This window comes from Pimephales promelas, chromosome 9 (assembly GCF_988280905.1).
Source record: "Pimephales promelas chromosome 9, fPimPro1.hap1.1, whole genome shotgun sequence".
NCBI classification, from domain to species: Eukaryota; Metazoa; Chordata; class Actinopteri; order Cypriniformes; family Leuciscidae; genus Pimephales; species Pimephales promelas.
This window is the reverse complement of record NC_142777.1, coordinates 20,757,879-20,777,539: the sequence shown is the minus strand read 5'-3', so window position 1 is coordinate 20,777,539 and position 19,661 is coordinate 20,757,879. Positions and strand designations below refer to the sequence as shown.

General features: G+C 38.0%; 1 protein-coding gene across 2 annotated transcripts in view; it reads left to right on the top strand.

The window, feature by feature from the left end:
- Positions 1–261: 261 nt before the first annotated feature.
- The window catches only part of fat1b (FAT atypical cadherin 1b), a 40,376-nt gene continuing 20,976 nt past the window's right edge, over positions 262–19,661 (top strand). For both annotated transcript variants that reach the window (XM_039649164.2, XM_089134838.1), the window contains exons 1-11: positions 262–394; positions 2,021–5,311; positions 6,466–6,780; positions 7,642–7,703; positions 9,269–9,583; positions 9,881–10,091; positions 11,103–11,168; positions 11,331–11,470; positions 12,618–12,893; positions 12,987–13,197; positions 14,572–18,630. In XM_039649164.2, the coding sequence (XP_039505098.2) occupies positions 2,047–5,311; positions 6,466–6,780; positions 7,642–7,703; positions 9,269–9,583; positions 9,881–10,091; positions 11,103–11,168; positions 11,331–11,470; positions 12,618–12,893; positions 12,987–13,197; positions 14,572–18,630 (8,920 nt within the window). In that variant the 5' untranslated portion in view covers positions 262–394; positions 2,021–2,046. The remainder of the gene's footprint in view (positions 395–2,020; positions 5,312–6,465; positions 6,781–7,641; positions 7,704–9,268; positions 9,584–9,880; positions 10,092–11,102; positions 11,169–11,330; positions 11,471–12,617; positions 12,894–12,986; positions 13,198–14,571; positions 18,631–19,661) is intronic.

The window sequence follows — 19,661 nt, the reverse complement described above, 5'->3', positions numbered from 1 at the left end:
CAACAGAATTAGGGTGAAAATACCCTGTGGTCCAATGACTATGAATATTTCATTCATTTCTTATTCGTAGCATCAGCTGTGAACAAATATCATGTAGTTGAATTATCACAATCTTGTTGATGTTTTACTTAAATATTTTTCTAACAGATCACGCACACACATTTGTAGTAGCCCACTTAACTTACTTCTGACACTGATGACATCATATCGAGGCTGATCGAGACGGAGGAGCAGCAGAGCAGTAATGATCCGACAGGAGACTGAGCTGCTGTGAGGCACTGCTCTCCTGCTCATGTGGAGTATAAAGCGCATATTTGGGAAATACCGGAGCTCCTTATCATAGCCAATGTGTGGATTGCTTCTTAATTTACACGAATATCCTTTTGCAGCGATGGTAAGTAACAGCTAAAGCCATGCACTTTTATTCACAAATAAAGAAAAATCAATTTCTTGAAAGAATAAGTTAGTTCTATAACTTAATCTGCTCTCGCGATAAATATCTGTAGCCTTCTAAGATGATCAATACTAGGCTGTATAGCCTCAAGAAGCATATCTTACAGCTTGTATAAGGACAAACTTGAGAACTGAGTCTTTCAGTCGGAACTGTCGATCTGCTGAAGTTAATCAAAAACTTTAGGCTACAATACACGTTCAAATCATCCACATAATTAACTTTCAAATAAAATAAAATTAATAAACTACCAGTTTAATACCAGTAGGCTAAATTTTTGTCATTTTATTTAGCTCATTTAGGCTTGCCTCAATCTCAATTAAATACTTAAACGTTAACTTATAGACTATTTTCTCTCATCAACGTTATCGCAAAATAGCCGACACTTGTTCTGCGCTTACATTCTTATTAGCCTACTAGTACCAAAGAGACAAATACGAAAAGAAATAGGCTATAGCCTACATTTTAACCTAAATGTTTTTGTTATTTTTTGCTAGATTAGTTTAATGCTTCTGTTAAAAATATACTAAAATTGACAACAATAGAAAAGCAGTAAACTACGCAAATAAAAACGATGTCCTATAAGTAGCCTATTTCAGAAAATAGTAGTAAATAGCCTACCTGAACCATAGACTGTAAAAAATATGGACAAAGCGTCTGTGACGTCACCCATAGACTTTCTGAAGAACAGCAACTCGGCGCAGCCCGTTATCAGCTGTCAATCAAAATTAACCGCACTTAATTGTCATACTATAGATCTAAATACGATCTAAACTAAGGAAAAAATTCACCCCCCTCACAGTTGTCAGGCACGTGGAACATGCATATTGAAGATTAAAATAAAATTCAATGGTACCAAACTGTAAAAGCATGAATTTACTGTCCATAATAAACCACAGTCTATGGTTTGGCTATGGTAGAAACATGACGTCACAATATGGAAGGTGGTGCCCGCGGTTATGTAGATGTCTCATTCTAAGCCTTACAATATGTTAAGTTAGAGAGAGCTGCCATGCCAGACGAATAAGTCCTTTTCATGTTTAACAAATCAAATAATGCATGTTCTACATTTTATGATCAAAGTTCTGTAGTTTTATTGTGGGGGGAAACATTTAAATCCATTTTAACTTGATTTTAAAAAATGTGAATATAAGTAAATATAAGCTGCATCAGTCCAGTATTTATCTTAAAAAAATATTTAAATATCTAATATTTAAATAAAATAATTTACATAAAAAAATAAAACAAACATGACAATTATAAAAATTAGTAACATGTGAACAAGACCTGATGGTGGACATTTTTAGAATTGTACTATAATGCCATTCACTTGCTTAAAATTTGTAAACTACAGTATCAATCAGATGACAGAAAACTTGTAGAAAATGTTTTTTCAGAAAAGTTTTGATTTAATTTAGAGGACTTATATATTCACATCAAATATGATACGGTAATCTTTATGGGGTTGAATAATTTTACATGGGGGTTGAATTACTAAATTATTTTGCTATTTATTTTAATGTCATATTAACAGTATTTTTCTCCACCTGTTGGTCTTTTCTTTTTCAGTTGGCTCTGTAATCACCTGGGTCACAATGGCTAAATCCTGGATTAACCATTTTGTAATGCTGTGTATGTGGAGTTGCTTAGGTGCCCAGCAACTGGAAGATGCACTGCCTTTTCAGTTTACTCATCCAATTTACAATGTAACGATATTTGAAAATTCAGCAGCAAAAACCTTTGTTGAATGCCCCATAAAAATGGGCATTTTCAAGGCGAACCAGTCTTGGGACATTTGGTACTTAATAGAATCCGGAGACCATGATAACTTATTCAAAGCTGAAAGATATGTTTTGGGTAATTTCTGTTTCCTGCGAATACGGACCAAAGGAGGGAATTCTGCCACTCTCAATAGGGAAGTAAAAGACCACTATCTACTGTCTGTAAATGCTATTGAAAGAAATACTGGTGCTGAGGCACAAACACAAGTTAAAGTACAAGTTCTGGACACAAATGATCTCAGACCTCTTTTCTCACCGACTACATACAGTTTTTCTGTACCTGAAAACTTAGCCATCAGAACAAGCATAGGCAGAGTTTCTGCCACAGATGCTGACACAGGCACCAATGGAGAATACTATTTCAGCTTCAAAGAGTGGACTGACATGTTCGCCATTCATCCTACTAGTGGGGTTATAACTCTGGCAGGCAAGCTGGATTACTCTGAGGTGGCTCTTTATGAGATTGATGTGTTGGCCGTGGACAGAGGTCTTAAGCTCTATGGGAGTAGCAGCAGCAGCAGCAGCACAGCAAAGATAAAGGTGCACGTACTGCAGGCCAATGACCACGCACCTGTCATCACAGCTGTCCCCTTAACTCCATGGAACGCAACCAGGGATCCCACATATGCATATGTGACTGTGGACGATGGTGATGAAGGGCAGAACGGCGAGATTGCCTCTTTGAGCATCGTTGCTGGAGATCCACTCCAGCAGTTCAAGACATTCAAAACAAACCCTGGGAGCAAAGAATACATAATCAAGGCCATTAAGGCAGTGGAATGGGAGGGTTATAGTTTTGGGTACAATCTGACATTGCAGGCCAAAGATAAGGGAAATCCTCCAAAGTTTTCCTCAGCCATAGTTGTGAGGGTGAAATCGCCCAGTGAATATACAGAGACTCCTGCATTTGAGAAGAGCATCTATAGAGTTAGTCTCAGTGAGTTTGCGCCACCTCACTCTCCTGTTGTTATGGTCAAAACTGTACAGAAACATTCTAAGATTAAATTCTTGTTACAATTCAAAATGCAACAACATGAGAATCCATTTGTTATTAATCCGAACACAGGCCTTATTACCACCAGGGCACCTCTAAATGCAGAAAGTGCCAGTCAATATGAATTTGATGTTGTTACCAGTGACAGGCGAGCAGTGACCAAGGTGGTGGTCAGTGTAATGGATGAGAACAACAATACCCCAACCTTTCAAAAATCTCATTTTGAAGCCAGTGTCGCCGAACATGTGCCCACTGGGACCAGCGTCTCAACAGTCAGTGCTACTGACAAAGATGACGGAGAAAATGGATATGTCACCTACAGTATTGTCAATATGAACAAACAGCCTTTTGAAGTGGATTATTTCTCCGGTGTCATTAGCACCACGGAGGATCTAGATTATGAGATAATGCCGAGAAAATTCTCCCTAAGAATTCGAGCCTCAGACTGGGGTTCCCCTTTCCGCCGTGAGGCCGAGGCTGTGGTTTCAATCACTCTCACCAACCTGAATGATACTAAGCTGCAATTTGAGTATATCAACTGTGATGTTACAGTGCCAAGAGCTCTGGCAGTTGGTGAGCAAATAATAGTCGTGTCTGCCATTGATGCCGATAATATCGGCGTAGTGCAGTACAGAATTGACACTGGTAATAACTTGAACCTTTTTGAATTGGATTCCAGCTCTGGGTTGCTGACACTTAAAAAATCACTGAGGGATGGTGATGCGGCGAAACACTCTTTCCACCACCTGCAAATAACTGCTAGCAATGGAGGAATATCAAGTACTTCTATGTTCTTAAATCTAACAGTTGTTAATGCTTTCAAACATGTCCACTCCAAATGTGCAGAGACTGGTGTTCTGAGAACTTTAGCAGGGCTGCAGCTTTTTGGCTCTAAACTACACAGACAGAAAGAAGCAGAGGATGAATTCGCACACATCCATTCTGTTAATCGCCACGCTCCGCAGTTTATAGAGTCCACTCCAAATATAATAGAAGTTAAAGAGGACCTTCCTGTAGGGACAAGTGTAGCACTCCTCAGAGCTGTCGATTCAGACTCTGGTTTCAATGGGAAATTGCTTTTTGTGATCTCAGGGGGAGATTTTGATAGCTGCTTCACAATGGAATCTGACACAGGGTGGCTTAAGGTTTTCCAGCAACTTGATAGAGAAACAACAGACAGCTACACTCTCAACATCACTGTTTATGATCTCGGCTTACCGCAGAAATCCTCATCTCATATATTAGATGTTAAAATTTTGGATGCCAATGACAACAGTCCAGAGTTCCTTCAGCAGGAGTATTCAGTGGATATAAGTGAGGACACTGCTATGGCAACAGACATCATTCAGCTTGAAGCGAAAGATAAAGATTTAGCGGTCAATGGAATGGTTAGGTACTCATTTCTTACTGAAACGGACAAATTTGTCATACATGAGGAAACAGGGATTGTAACTGTTAATGGGCTGTTAGACAGAGAGGCCAATCCATTATTTGTTTTAAGGGTGGCTGCTTTTGATGCAGCAATTGATGAGCCTAAAATGGTATCAACAGTGTTGTTACACATTAATTTGAAGGATGTGAATGATAATGCCCCTACATTTATACCCCAACAATACCATATCAGAGTGAGAGAAGACATTCCAGTGGGCACCTTGGTACTCTGGCTTGAAACTCACGATCCTGACCTTGGCCTGTCTGGACAGGTGAGGTACAGTCTAACAGATGTGGAAGATGGATACTTTCAGGTGGATAAAATGACTGGAGCTGTGTACGTCTCTCAGACTCTTGATTTCGAAACAAGACAACTATATAATCTGACAGCAAAGGCCAAAGACAGAGGCAAGCCGAACCCTTTATCCTCATCCTGCTTCATTCAAGTGGAGATCGTGGATGTTAATGAGAATATGTACCGCCCCTCTTTCCCATTCTTTGTGGACTGGGGTGCTGTGAGTGAAGATGTCCCAGTTGGCACCTCGGTTATGAAAGTTACAGCTTATGATGAGGACAGCGGCAGGGATGGAGAAGTTCGCTACTCCTTACGAGGTGGTTCAGGCCTTGGAGTGTTCACCATTGATGAACAGAGTGGTAAGCTAATTTGTATTCTTTTTTTGCCTTTTTAAAGGAAAGGAAAACTTGTTCTAGGTCATAATTAGTCCATTGGGTTTATAAATTCAAAACAAACAAGTCATCAGTAAGTATTAAGGAATCCACAGACTGAATTCAAAGACAAACAAACACCATGTTGAATGAGCATATCATGAAGGCTTGTAAATACTTTTTCATGGTCATCTTTTTGTTCTTCTGTATTGAATGGTGAGAGATTGCTCCAAAAAAGTGCATGTGATTGAAGTTTTTAAGATATATTGTTCATTATTATGATTACAGTTTATGTGATGAACTACGTCTTCTGTGGTTACTATGCAAGGACACTTTATTCACTTTTAAAACAATAAAGTTTCTTTATTGGCATCAATGATTCCATGAGGAACTTTTAACATCCATGGAACCTTTCCATTGCACAAAAAGTTCTTTATAGAGGAAAAGGGGTTATTTCAATTATTAAAATGTTCTTCGTGCCTATAAAAAAAGTGTCCGATACGCTTTGGGTCTACGCTATGCATTTTTAACAAACAACAATGATTACATTTTGTTATTTGTACAATAGTGCTATCTAAAGACGTGAGAGAGACCAAATGAAAAAGAGAGGTAATAAAAGGGAGAAACAAAGAGCGATGTGCTGGGCACTTTCACCCTGAGGAAAGAGCTTATCAAGTTTTACTGAGTTGTTAAAGCCACACCTCTACCTTTAGAAAAAAGCCCACAGCCTGAAAGCAGACACTGCAGAGAGACAGGCAACCAAAAAGAGCTGCCTCATCTCCCCTTACCCTTTTATTCACTCAATATTTTATGTACAATGTCTGCCCAGTACACATTTAATCTTTTAATGCAAATGTCTGCGTTAGGAATTCTCAGTTCCCTGATAGATAATAGATTCATTCTTTGCTTCTACTGTATGTCGATTACATTTTTCATTTAAAAAGAATATTATTAGCAATGTGTAAGACGTTCCTACTTTGTATGGTTATGTATGGTGGCTTCATCCTTATCAAGACTTATAATTTGCAATGCAAAACTCCCGGTGCCATGTGACAAGATTTTATGACAGCACCGTTGGTCTCAGTCTAAATGTTTAAAGTGCTTCATGTAGTGCAACATGTTCCTTCTTTTCTTTGTTGCAGGCATTATAAGGACACAAGAAACTCTTGATCGTGAGACTACTAATCATTACTGGCTTACGGTCTATGCCACAGACCAAGGAATTGTGCCACTTTCCTCATTTGTGGAGGTTTACATCAAGGTTCAAGATGTCAATGACAATGCTCCACTGACAACAGAGCCTGTGTACTATCCTTCTGTATCTGAGAACTCTCCCAAAGACGTCTCTGTCATCCAGATCCAAGCATTTGACCTGGACTCGGAATCAAGTGATAATCTCTCATATAAAATAACCAGTGGAAATCCACAGGGATTTTTTGCCATTAACTCCCAGACAGGTAAATCGATGTCTCTCAAAACTGCTAAATCCCAGCATGTGGATTTGTGTTTTAAACATCTATTTGACATATTTTTAACATTTATTTCAGTGATAGCATTATTATGATGATGATTATAAAAAACTGGACTGTAGCAATGCCCTTCATATGCAACAAAGAGCACCCTGAACATTTAGTAAACACAATGTAAAACATTTTAGCCTGTACTTTAATATATGCACCAATTTACATTTGAGTGATGTCCTTACCTGTGAGGGAGAAAAATTATGAGCGTTAACATGTTAATGTTCACAAATTTAGGCTACATGGAAATAACACATTTTCTGAACATAAAATAAGTATGACATGAAATATTTCCTTTAGTTTTTAAATGTCATTGATATTCACACCAGCTGGTTAATTACATTCACTGAGCAGCACAAGTAATGAATGCAGCTAATTAATTTGATGCGCCAATTGATTTCTCCTCCACCAAATTACTTGCCACACTCAGTTAGCTCAGCTTAAGGTCTCAACCGTGCAAGAAAAAAAGTTTTTCAAAGGATTTTGCTGCCAAAGTCAATTGAACAAACTGAACTTAGTTGGTACATTGAGAACCAGGAACAGAGAACATAGTACACTAAACTATGACTCTTTTTTTTCTCTTTTGCAAAAAAAAAAAAAAAAAAAAAATACATGAAAGAATGCAACATAAAGGAAACAGTCTCTGATGAGAATACACAATGTAGGGTAGATTTATCTTATCTTATCTTTTTTTTTTTTTTGCCTGGAGACACAGCTTGAATCTTTTAGTACTACTAAAAAGTTTTCTCAGTCAGACGAAGAAACACGGAAATTGACCATTTTTCATTTCTTGTACAGGGTTGGTGACAACCACATCGCGGAAACTGGACAGAGAAAAGCAAGCAGAGCATCTTCTTGAAGTAAGCTGATGAACCCTGTAACTGATGATACTGCATTGTATTTACTTACACAGAAGTCAAAGATGAATTTTCATGGTGTTTTTCTTCATACATGTCACAGTCTGTCTTGTCTCAACCTCTTTACTACACTTCCTAGCATCCCGCTTGTCTACACACCTGCTTGTCATCATCTTCACCTGTCTTTAGTCACGTCCCAATTCGCATACTATCCGTCCGTCCTAAACAGTATTCGAAAATAGAATTAGTACGTCCCAAATTGTAGTACAGTATGTTTATGGTCTACTATTTCCGGTCAGAATCCGAAGTGTAGATCGATGCACACTCTAACGGCTGATATTGCCCATAAACCATCACACGTTGGACGAGGATTCGGTTAGAACTACAACACACGAGTAAAAAGTGTTAAGAAACTACAGACATGGAGGACGCGCGAGTCCCACTGTTATGAGGTTTAGATAAAGATGTTTGAGTCATTAAAGCTACACTGTGTAACTCTTTTAGTTTATTCTTAGCTAAAAACACTTATATGATATATGTGTGCTCATTATGTGCAAAAATATGTGCTCATTAATGTATATTTACATCATTCAAGTAATAAAGTATTCTTGTGAGTGTATAATATGCCATTGAAAATACATACGGGTAAGGGGTTCTAATGTCGGTCGCCATGTTGCCCCTCCATCTTGAAAGTACATTAGCCAAAGAGGGACATACCCGTTAATTTGAGCTTCGCCTTTCGCGTTTACGTTTGAGTTAACACTCATGGACGAGGTCGAACTGGAAGCCATGTTAATCTTGCACTACATTGGCCACTGTAGGAGTTAAACGAAATCGGAATTGAGAGGAACAGTAACTAATATTCACTGGATGGTCATGTACCTTTTCACCGCTAGATGGGGGTAAAAATCACACAGTGTAGCTTTAATTATCAGTATCTAACCTAACGTAAATTAATTTATTCAATGTTGTCTACATTATATTGCATCTGGAGCAGCATTGTTTTGTAAAGATACGTTTAGCCATTACCTTTTCTTCACAAAAAGAGTGCATACTTTTAGGGCATAGTATAAGTAAGCGAATTGGGACGCAGGGATTGTCATCGTCTGTGCCACCTGTTTCTGTTAATTAGTATTTAGTTCCTGCTTGTCTTCAGTTCAGTTTCTGTTATTATGTGCATCACATTATTGTAAGTAAAAGCTGTCGATTTGGAATTTTGCACTTCTCGTCGTCTTCCTTTGCCTACACAACCCGTGACAAAATAACAATAGTGACCATAGTGACCATATGTCCAGTTCCAAAAAGGACAAAAAAGTAATCCATGGACCATGCTTAGTCTGCTTCATGAATGAAATGTTCTTTTGAAACATTCTAATTTTGTATTTCAATTTAAAAATGACACCATATGGGTCATATAATGAATAAAATAATTTACATTTTTGGGTGAACTGTTCATGTTGAAAAGATATTGAAGTTTACCTTTAAATACATTTTATGCCTCTCATGTTTGTTTTGGCAGTAGTTTCTCAAGCGCTCAGGCCAGAGATATGTTCTTTATTCTTAAACAGATCACTGTTTCGGATGATGGCAGTCCAACCAAGTCTACAACGGTTCTTGTGATAGTCAACGTATTAGATGAAAATGACAACAGTCCCCAGTTTCTGGAAAAGACCTTTAAAATCAAGCTGGTGGAACGACCAGAGGCAGTTGAATGGGAGCCAATTTATCGAGTGATTGCTTATGACAGAGATGAGAGTCCCTCCTCTGATATCTCATACACGATTGAGGAGGGTGAAGAGCACAGGAAATTCTTCATTGAGCACACAACTGGGTTTGTGTTCTCCAAAGAGGCTTTTTCAGCGGGGGAGTATCATATTCTCACAGTACGTTTATTTCAATTCCTAGACTCCAAATGGTGGCATACTTAATGGAGGTGTATTTGTGGCTTCAGAATGAAAGGACACAAAATATTTTTGATCCAAGTGGATTTTGAATGCAGATAGAGAATGTTGTTAACTTTGGTCATTAAATTAAGTAAATAATGCAGCAGAAATCACCCACTGACATACAGTTAACAAAAAAATACAGTATGCCCCATACAGTTACTATCCTTAAAAAATAGGCTCTTGATATGTCTATGTCAAAAAACAGGGGAAAACGCTCACATTGCTGTCTTGCAGATTAAAGCATCAGACAATGGAAAGCCTTCAAAGTCATCCATCTGTCGGTTGCACATTGAGTGGATTCCAAAGCCTAAGCTGGCTAAACAACCGCTGGCGTTTGAGGAGATTCCGCTCTCATTCTCTGTGATGGAGAATGATCCAGTGGCCCATATGGTGGGAGTCATCAGCGCTCAGCCACTTGACTCTCCTGTATGGTTTACAATCAAAGGTAAAGATCTAAAGCTTTCCACCCACCTACAGTATTCACCCTCATGTGATTCCAAACCCATATGACTCTCTTTCTTGAGTGAATCACAACAGGAGTTATATATACAAGTACTGTATGTTGTATTTCATGCAATTACTATGTATTGGAGTTTCCAAGAGGACACAAATGCATCCTTAATGTTTCTATGAAAGTGTCCATTCGTGACTCATCCAACACATTTCAAGCCTACTGAAGTGATACGGTAGCTTTAAGTGAAGAACAGCCTACAATTTAAGTTGTTATTCACTGATAATCTTACTCTCAAGTGGTCTGCTCCAAAAAGTCAGTGAGCTAATTCCCAGAATTGATGACTAATGATTTATTAATGGACATTGTTACTTCAACGTTTTTGAGTGATAGTTCACATAAAAATGCAATTTCTGTCATCTACTCACCCTAATGTGTTTTAAAACTTTATGACTTTTTTCGTCTTTAAAACACAAAATAACATTTTGAAGAATGTCTCTATTTTTGTCCAGTGTTTGTTTTTCAACGTTCTTACAAATATCTCACACAGGGGGTGAGTAAAAGATGACAGAATTCATTTGAGTTTTAGTTTCATTTAAACTTTAATCTAATCCCCACAAAACGTCTTCGCATAGCTTTAGAAGACAAGCCACGCATCACTTTTATAATACCTTTATGGTGCTTTTTGAAGTTTGAAAGCCTCAGTTCCCATTCAATGTAATTGCATGGGGAAAAACATCATTACAAATCTCCATTTATGTTTGGAAGAACGATTAGAAGAACTAGATGAGGGTGAATAAATGGTGACAGAATCGTACATTCTATTTAATCTCTAGTCATTCTTGATGCTTCAGCTCTTTAAAGTTCGATGTTCAGACAATCTTTATAACCCAACCATGATTTGGGCCTTGTCAGCTTTCAACAATTTTCCCCCCTCTGTCGCTACCTTGTCTGGCTCATCTGCTTTTTTTTCTTCTTCTTGTTTCTCTACTCTCGCTTCACAAGGAGTCACACATGTTAAAGAAGTTTTTCACATTCTACAGATGGCTTGTGACCTGAACTGTACAGGAGGTATCTGCTGATAAATTTAAATATGTTTTATCTTCTCACAGCTCTTGCATTATTTCCTTTTACATCTACCAGAAAGAATTCTGAATTCATATTCTGTGGACAAATTCCACCTGTTTGTTAACGGCATGAATGTGTGGCTGCTGTCTGTTTTGGTACTTAAAGGTGGAAACACTGCCAACCACTTTGATGTGGAGAAGGCGACTGGCACAATCATCATCGCTGGAGCTCTAGATGCTGAATGGCAGTCAAATTACAACCTTACTGTTGAGGCAACAGATGGAACAAGATCCATCAGCACTCAGGTGTTTTGTCTTTAATGGCACTTACCAAGAAATTGCCCATGCATTTGTAAAATAGGATCAGTTGAATAGTGGATGGAGAGATAAGAACAATGATGCACATCTTTGCTTTGACAAATTGTGTACGCGTGGATCTGTATTCTGACAGGATAATTATTTTGTTGCTTAGTATTATCTATACATTTCGCCACTGCTCAAATTGCAAAGAGTTTAAAATGAAAAAGATTACACGTCACACAATGAACGCCAGGTTTAAATTTGTCACCAAGCAAACATATCATTTTGCTTTTTTCTAAATGCTTGATATTTTAATCTTTTTGATCACGTGTAAAAGTATAACTTTCACTAATTTATCTTGCTACACATGATATTCCTTATAGAACGATCAGGTTTAAGCTTAATAGAAAATATTAAATTCCATGTAAAAAAAGAAAAGGATAACCCAAGTAGCTGGAATGTTCCCTGGCACCTGCATTCTGTGATACTATTGGGCGCACTTAGCTGAAGTCAGGCTCACTGCTGTCTTTCTAATGTATAAGTTGCCACTGTCCTTTTGTCATGGGGTGAACATACCTTTCCTTGGGCGATACCTGCATGTATCAGCCAAGCCAGCCAGTCTTATCAGGTCACATTGTGAGACTCATCCATCAGTGTGAGCAGACCCAGAGGCAAAGAATGATGTGAGAGGGAGTAACGTTTTAAAAGAGAGCTCTGTTTCAGCCCTCAGTCCATCTCTCCTGTTGCAGAGAGCATTGTCCTGGAGATTGCACTCTAAAGTTTGTCATCCTATAATGGGCTGCTTACTTGTGGCCAGTTTCAGGGTCTGTGTCAATTAAATATTTTAATAAATGTGCGTCTAAGGTAAAACAATACGTACTAAGTGTCCTTATGTTATTGTTGCTTGAGTAAACAATACATCTTTCAAAAATATGTAAATCTAAAAATGATTAACTGTGGATTTTGGACATATATGCAATGATTTTGACTGGAAGAACTTTTTTTACTTCATTAAAGCAGCTGAATTTTTACCTTTGTTTTACCTTATTGTTAATATAAATAATCATATACTTAAAATAAGTTATATAATAATAATAATGATTTAACAAATACATCAAAATATTTACTGTGTGGATTGTGCTTTGTTAAACAGGTCATAATTCAAGTTCTCGACGCAAATGAACATCGCCCCCAGTTTGGCCAAAACCAATATGAGATAAGTATTCCAGAGGAAACCCAGCCTGGTATGAAGATACTGGAAATTAATGCAACAGATAAAGATGAGAAGAACACATTATCCTACACACTGTTGAGCAGCACAGACTTATTTAGCCTGAAGAAGTTTAGTCTTAATCCTGGAACAGGCTTTCTGTACACCGCTGAGAAACTGGACCATGAAACCATGCACAGACATATCCTCACAGTAATGGTAAGGCCATGTATAAACATATTTCGTCAACTATTAGGATAAAAAAACGCACTGCATTTAACAGCTGATTGTTGTTAATATATATTATTCCAGGTTAGGGATCAAAGTGTGCCAGTGAAGAGTAATGTTGTGAGAGTGATCATCAACGTGGAGGACAGTAATGACAATGTACCATGGTTCACCAGCTCTCAGTACGCCGCCCGTGTCTTTGAAACAGCTGCGATTGGTTCATCAGTATTACAGGTCACTGCTCTGGACAAAGACAAAGGCCTCAATGCTGATATCCTCTACAACATAGATTCAGGTACAGCTTATCTCTACTAACACTAAATCATTGGAAACGTTTTATTGTTAATGGAAAACGACCCAAATGTTATTAACTATTATTCATTTCTGCACATCCTATATATAATACAGTATATACCAGTGGCGAGTGGTGACTTCTTTAATTGGGTATGCTGGATGGTGCATCACATCAAATAAAAGTGCCCGTTGTAGATATGTTGAATGGATTTATAATAAGCGAGACGATTGCTTTGCTCTCATGACACATAGCAACACAGCTAAAATTATTCCTAATATGTTGGACCTTTATTGAAAGTAGCCTACATTTACCTGTTTGAGTTTGAGGGAGGCGTGACACACTGAAGAGTTGCTTGCAAAATAAGTTGTATTTTTGTTATTCCATTGGTGCTACTAGTATCGCAGAAACTACATACTTCAACTTTAAACAGTACAGCGCATTGAGTTAAAGACCAGAGGTGGAAAGTAACAAATTACATTTACTCGCATTACTGTAATTGAGTATATTTTTTTGTGTACTTCTACTTTAAGTAGTTTTTAAAATCTGTAATTTTACTTTTACTTACATATGTTTTGTTTGAAGTATTGTAATTCCCTACATTTATCATATCCATTACAGAGTAAACAAATAATACTAAAAAAAACGAAATACTTTGGATGGAAACATTGGACTCTGGAAACTACAGCATTGATTGATTAAGGTGTGGGAGAACATATGTTCTAAAATCACAAACAAATTCCCCAAACTTAAAATATTGTTCCCTTATACTTATATTGTAAGTATGTTATAGGTACACTATAATTACCGAAGGTTCGCTGTAAAATTGCTTTAATTACACAGTACTTTCCGGGCTGTAATCTAAAGCATTACCTAAAAAATGATTGAAGTAATAGTACTTTTACTTGAGTAAAATATTTTAGGACTCTTTTCACCTCTAAAGACTAAGATCTTAATCAGAGATGACCGAGAAACACCATTTTTACAGTCGAGCACTTCACAGATAGCATCCCTGTGCATGAAATCTCTATTTGCTAGCAAACCACTGAGAACGCAGGACAACGATGACCCTCGATAACTGGCAGATTTGAAGAAATGTTTAGTTTTTGCAAAAAAATAAATGACAGACAGTTACATACGTATTACCACATTTTTATCATGTAAGCTTTATGGTTTATCTCAAACAAGGGAATTTATAGTAATTTATAGTGTTATGAATTAGCTAGTCCATGAATGGCTTGGGTATGCAGAGCATTCACAGATTATATGGACTGCACGTTCCTGTTATATACTTACATAAATAATACTACAAATAATGCATTTTTTTCAGATGTAATTGCTCTATTTTTAATTAACTTAATATTTTATTCTCTGTAGGAAATCATGGAAATTCCTTCAACATTGATCAGTCTTCAGGCATTGTAACAGTTGCAAGGGAACTTAATCGTAAATACAGAGACCAATATGAATTGTTAATAAACGCATCTGATAAAGGAGAACCTCCTCTCAGTGTGGTTACAAGCGTCCAGGTCACAGTCACCATCTCAGATAATACCAAGCCGACATTCCCCTTCAATGCAATATTGGCGGAAGTCAGTGAATCTGTCCCTGTTGGAAGTTTTGTAACTTTAGTCTCTGCTTTAAGTCAATCAACCATATTTTATCAGATCAAAGAGGGAAATGTGAACAGTGTGTTTGACATCAATCCAAACTCTGGCGCTATCACCACAAGGAAAAAACTGGACTTTGAAACCCTTTCATCATACAAACTGATTGTGCAAGGTTCGGACATGGCTGAAATGTCGAGCAGTGTCACAGTAAACATTCATCTAAAAAATGAAAATGACAACAATCCTGTTTTCACTCAGCCTGAGTTTACTGGCTTCATCAGTGAGTCAGCTATTGTCGGAAGTCTGGCTCTGACCTCTCAGAACGTTCCACTTGTTGTTTGTGCAACAGATGCTGATCAGCAGTCAAATGCCAGGCTTGTCTATGAGATTATGGAATCATTCGCTCGTGACTATTTTTCTATCATTTCTGGGACTGGAGCTATTCAAACTCTCAGAAACCTGGATTATGAGCAGAGAAAAGTGTTTAACTTTACAGTTCAGGTCCATGACACTGGGATGCCTCGTTTGTTTGCTCGAAACACTGCCAACGTGACTATACATGTCATTAACATCAATGATTGTGCTCCAAAATTCACTCAGGATTCATATGAGACAACGCTCCACCTTCCGACCTACAAAGGGGTTAAAGTGATAACAGTAAAGGCTACCGACGAGGACTCACTGCCAGACACCAAACTACGCTTTGAACTTGTAGATGGAAACATAGGGAACAAATTCCTGCTTGATCCAACCTCAGGTGATATTTTTGTGCAAAATGCTACACAGTTGCGGAGCAGATACAGACTGACAATCCGGGTTTTTGATGGAAGTTTTACTGGCACTGCAACTGTGAAACTCAATGTTAAAGATAATAAAGGTCAAAATCTTAAGTTCACTCAGGAAATTTTCACCACCTATGTGCAAGAAAGCTCAACGGAGAAGAAGACCATGGCAGTCCTCTCTGTAGTTGGAAATAGAGTCAACGAGCCTTTGTTTTATTCTATTCTCAACCCTAACAGTAAATTTGAAATAGGACGCACATCTGGAGTGCTTTTCTCCACAGGCATCCCATTTGACCGCGAAGAACAAGATTTGTTTGAAATCTTTGTGGAGGTTACTAAAGAGTCAAGGGCGAACGGAACCGCCCATGTGCTTGTGCGAGTGCATATTGAGGATGTGAATGATAATGCTCCTGTCTTTATAGATCAGCCCAACAGCGCTGTTGTTCAGATTGACAAAACCGTGGGTTCGGTTTTCGGAAAGGTGACCACCGTGGACAAAGATATTGGCAGAAATGCTGAGGTTACATACTATTTGAAAAAGCATGATAAATATTTTCAAGTAAGCCCGTCAGGAGAAATATCTCTTAGGAGACCTCTAGAGCTTGAAAATGTTGGTAAGTTCGTCATTAACATAATTGCGCAAGACAGAGGCACCCCACCACTGTTCTCAGAAGCAGAAGTGATTATTTCAGTGGTAAACAAAGCCACACCAGTGTTCGAAAGACCTTTTTACAAGATTGTAATCCCTGAGAATGTGCAAGTTCGTACTTCTATACTCCAAGTCGTGGCCAATCAATCGGCAGGACATTGTGCAGTCTACAGCATCAGTGAAGGCAATCCATTCAATCAGTTCAACATTAATTTCAATTCTGGACTCATTGAAGTCATCCGACCATTGGATTATGAGGCTCACCCCGCATATCGGTTGAGTGTCCAGGCGACAGACTGTCTAACCGGTGCCAACTCTGATGTTTTTGTAGATATCATATTGGAAGACGTCAATGACAACATACCCAAATTCGATGCGGCAGTGTATAATATTAGCATCTCTGAATCTGTTGTAATTGGGTCCTCTGTGTTACAAGTTGTCGCCATGGACTCTGACACAGGAAGCAATGCAGAATTGTTTTATCAGTTGTATGAAAAGGATGGAGCCACCTCAGATCACTTCAGAATAGATGTTGAGAGTGGAGTCATTTGGACCGCAGGACTATTAGACCATGAAACGCAATTGCAGCATGAACTGATTGTAAAAGCTTTTGATGGTGGAGCATTTCAGCTGTCTGCTGAGGTCCAAGTGATTATATTTGTAACTGATCTTAATGACAACCCACCTATTTTTGCACAGCAGCTTTATAATGCCACCATTAGTGAGATTTCTTCTCCAGGGAAGCTTGTGACCTGTGTTAAAGCATATGATGCTGACAGCCGTGGAACCAGACAGCTGGAGTATGCTATTTTGTCTGGAAATGACGACAATATATTTGCAATTGATGCGTCAAGTGGAGAAATTGTGATTGCCAACATCAGCCGGCAGTCTCTTGAGCCCTTCTACAGCTTAATTTTGTCAGTAACTGATGGTGTTTTCAGAAGTACTGCTGAGGTAAACATCTATGTGATGGCTGAGAATAGACAAAGCCCGTCATTTACCCAAGATGAGTATCTTATTGAGCTCCCTGAGAACTCTCCAGTTGGTACGTTGGTTGGACAAGTTGAAGCCATTGATGATGACCCAGGGATATATGGTCAATTGACATTCCTCATTGTAAATGATATCGCCAGGGATAAATTTACCATCAAGGATGATGGCTGGATTCACACAGTAGAGGGTTTTGACAGAGAAAACCCAGAAGAGAAAGCTATTAGCATCAGTTTAATGGTTAAAGATGGCGGTGGGCGATTAGGCTTTTGTACCGTGATTGTAATTCTCTCTGACGTGAATGACAATTTACCCAAATTCAGGCTCTTGGAATATAAAGTTACTGTGCCAGGAGATACTCCCAGTGGTACAACTGTGATCAAAACATCTGCAGTAGATGAAGATGAGGGAAGTAATGCTGATATAATTTACACTGCTGACTCTGATTTAGGGCACTTCGAAATTCATCCACTTAGTGGTGCAATTGTCACAAAAGAAAGTCTAATTGGACTGGAAACTGGCCTGTATTCCTTCTTTGTGAAGGCTAAAGATTCTGGAAACCCACCAATGCAATCTATTACTCCTGTTTCAATTAGAATAGTTCCACCTGAAACATCAATCCCAAAGTTTGCCGAGCCGTCAATGTGGTTGGAGCTTTTAGAAGACCTGGCTGTCGGAACTGAGATGGATATCTTCCAAGGCCAGAATGAGCGGTCTGTGATCTACAGCCTTGTTAGAGGGAACACCCCAGAGAGTAACAAAGATGATGTCTTTGCTATTGACAGCAGGACTGGAAAGCTTGCACTCACAAAAAGATTGGACTATGAAACTACCAAATGGTATCAGCTTACAGTGCAGGTCCAAGACGTTGAAGATGGCATGGAAATGGTCTCAACAATAGATTTGAGTATCCATCTCAAAGATGTCAATGATAACAGCCCACAATTTGAGTCCTTCCCCTACCAGTCATTTATTGTTGAAAACCTTCCAGAAGGGACTTCTGTGGTGCAGGTTAAGGCCACTGATCTTGATTCTTGGGTGAATGGTCAGGTTACTTATACTCTGCATGAAATCCAGGAGCACCCTGATGTTCTGAGGATGTTTGCTGTGGACAGTGAGACAGGCTGGATGACCACCCTCACAGAGATAGACAGAGAAAAGGCAGACCGATATCGAATCACAGTGATGGCCATTGACAGAGCTCAAGGGCAACGGTTGACAGGCACTACTGTTGTAGAAGTGACAGTTGTGGACCTAAACGACAACCCTCCATTTTTTGCTGAAGCCGTTTTTAAAGGTAGTGTGCGAGAAGATGAATCCACACCAGGCACAGTTATCACCATTCTCAACTATGCTGATTCTGACAGTGAGGAGGTCAACAGGAAGTTCAGCTGTTTTATCACAGGTACACTGTCCTTGCTACCAAGTAAAATTAGTGAGAATAATGAGAATTAAAATAACCATGAATTTCATTATTTACTTATTAACATGCCCTGTAATTTTTTTTCAGACTGCTCTTCTCTATACAATGAAATCAAATGGTACATTATATTTCAGCTAAGCAACACTGCTTAAATGTCAGGATATCTATTTAATTTAAGATCCACACTGTGTGTTACATATTGTGCATAATATTATAAAGGTAAATGTCAATTATTGTAAACGTAAAATTTTCAGTCCTGTTTATTTTATTCAGATTTATTTGTAAAGATTTTCACAATACAAAATAAGTTGTATTAATACATTCAAAAAACATTCAAATATTTAATAAATCTTTTGTTAACACCTAAACTTTTACAATTAAAAAAAAAAACATGGTGTAAAATATCAGTTCATTTTATTTTATTCAAATTTAATTTATAGTGATTTTCACAATACTTATCATTCCAAAGTAATGTTAAAAAAATGCATTAACTTTATTAATATATATTTTATGTTGACACCTAAACTTTTATAATTCCAAAAATTCATGGTGTAAATGTTCTTTCTTTTATGTTTTCCATCTTGGTCCCCTAAAATTCCCTTGCTGCCCCTGGAACCAGTTTGAAAACCCTTAGTTTAAAGCCATGCGATAGCTTTATGTGAGAAATTGACAAATTTTCATCTTTAGGTGAACTATCCCTTTAAAGAAACTGGTATTGGCATTCAACATGATAATTTTGTGAGGTGTTTATTAACCTTTGGAAGGAAATTACAGAACTAATGTCACTAGCTCAATTGCTGAATGTTATGAATAATCTATGATATGTATATGAGTGTTCTGTATTATACTGACGCTGATTAGAGATATTCAGAGCATCTTGTTATTGTCCTCAGTTTTATTACACCGCCTGATTAGTATCTTGTATGCAGCAAGAAATACAATGAAAATCCCCAAGATGTTTAGAATGATGCTAAATGCATGATGATTTGATTGCTAATCGCCTTATTAAATAT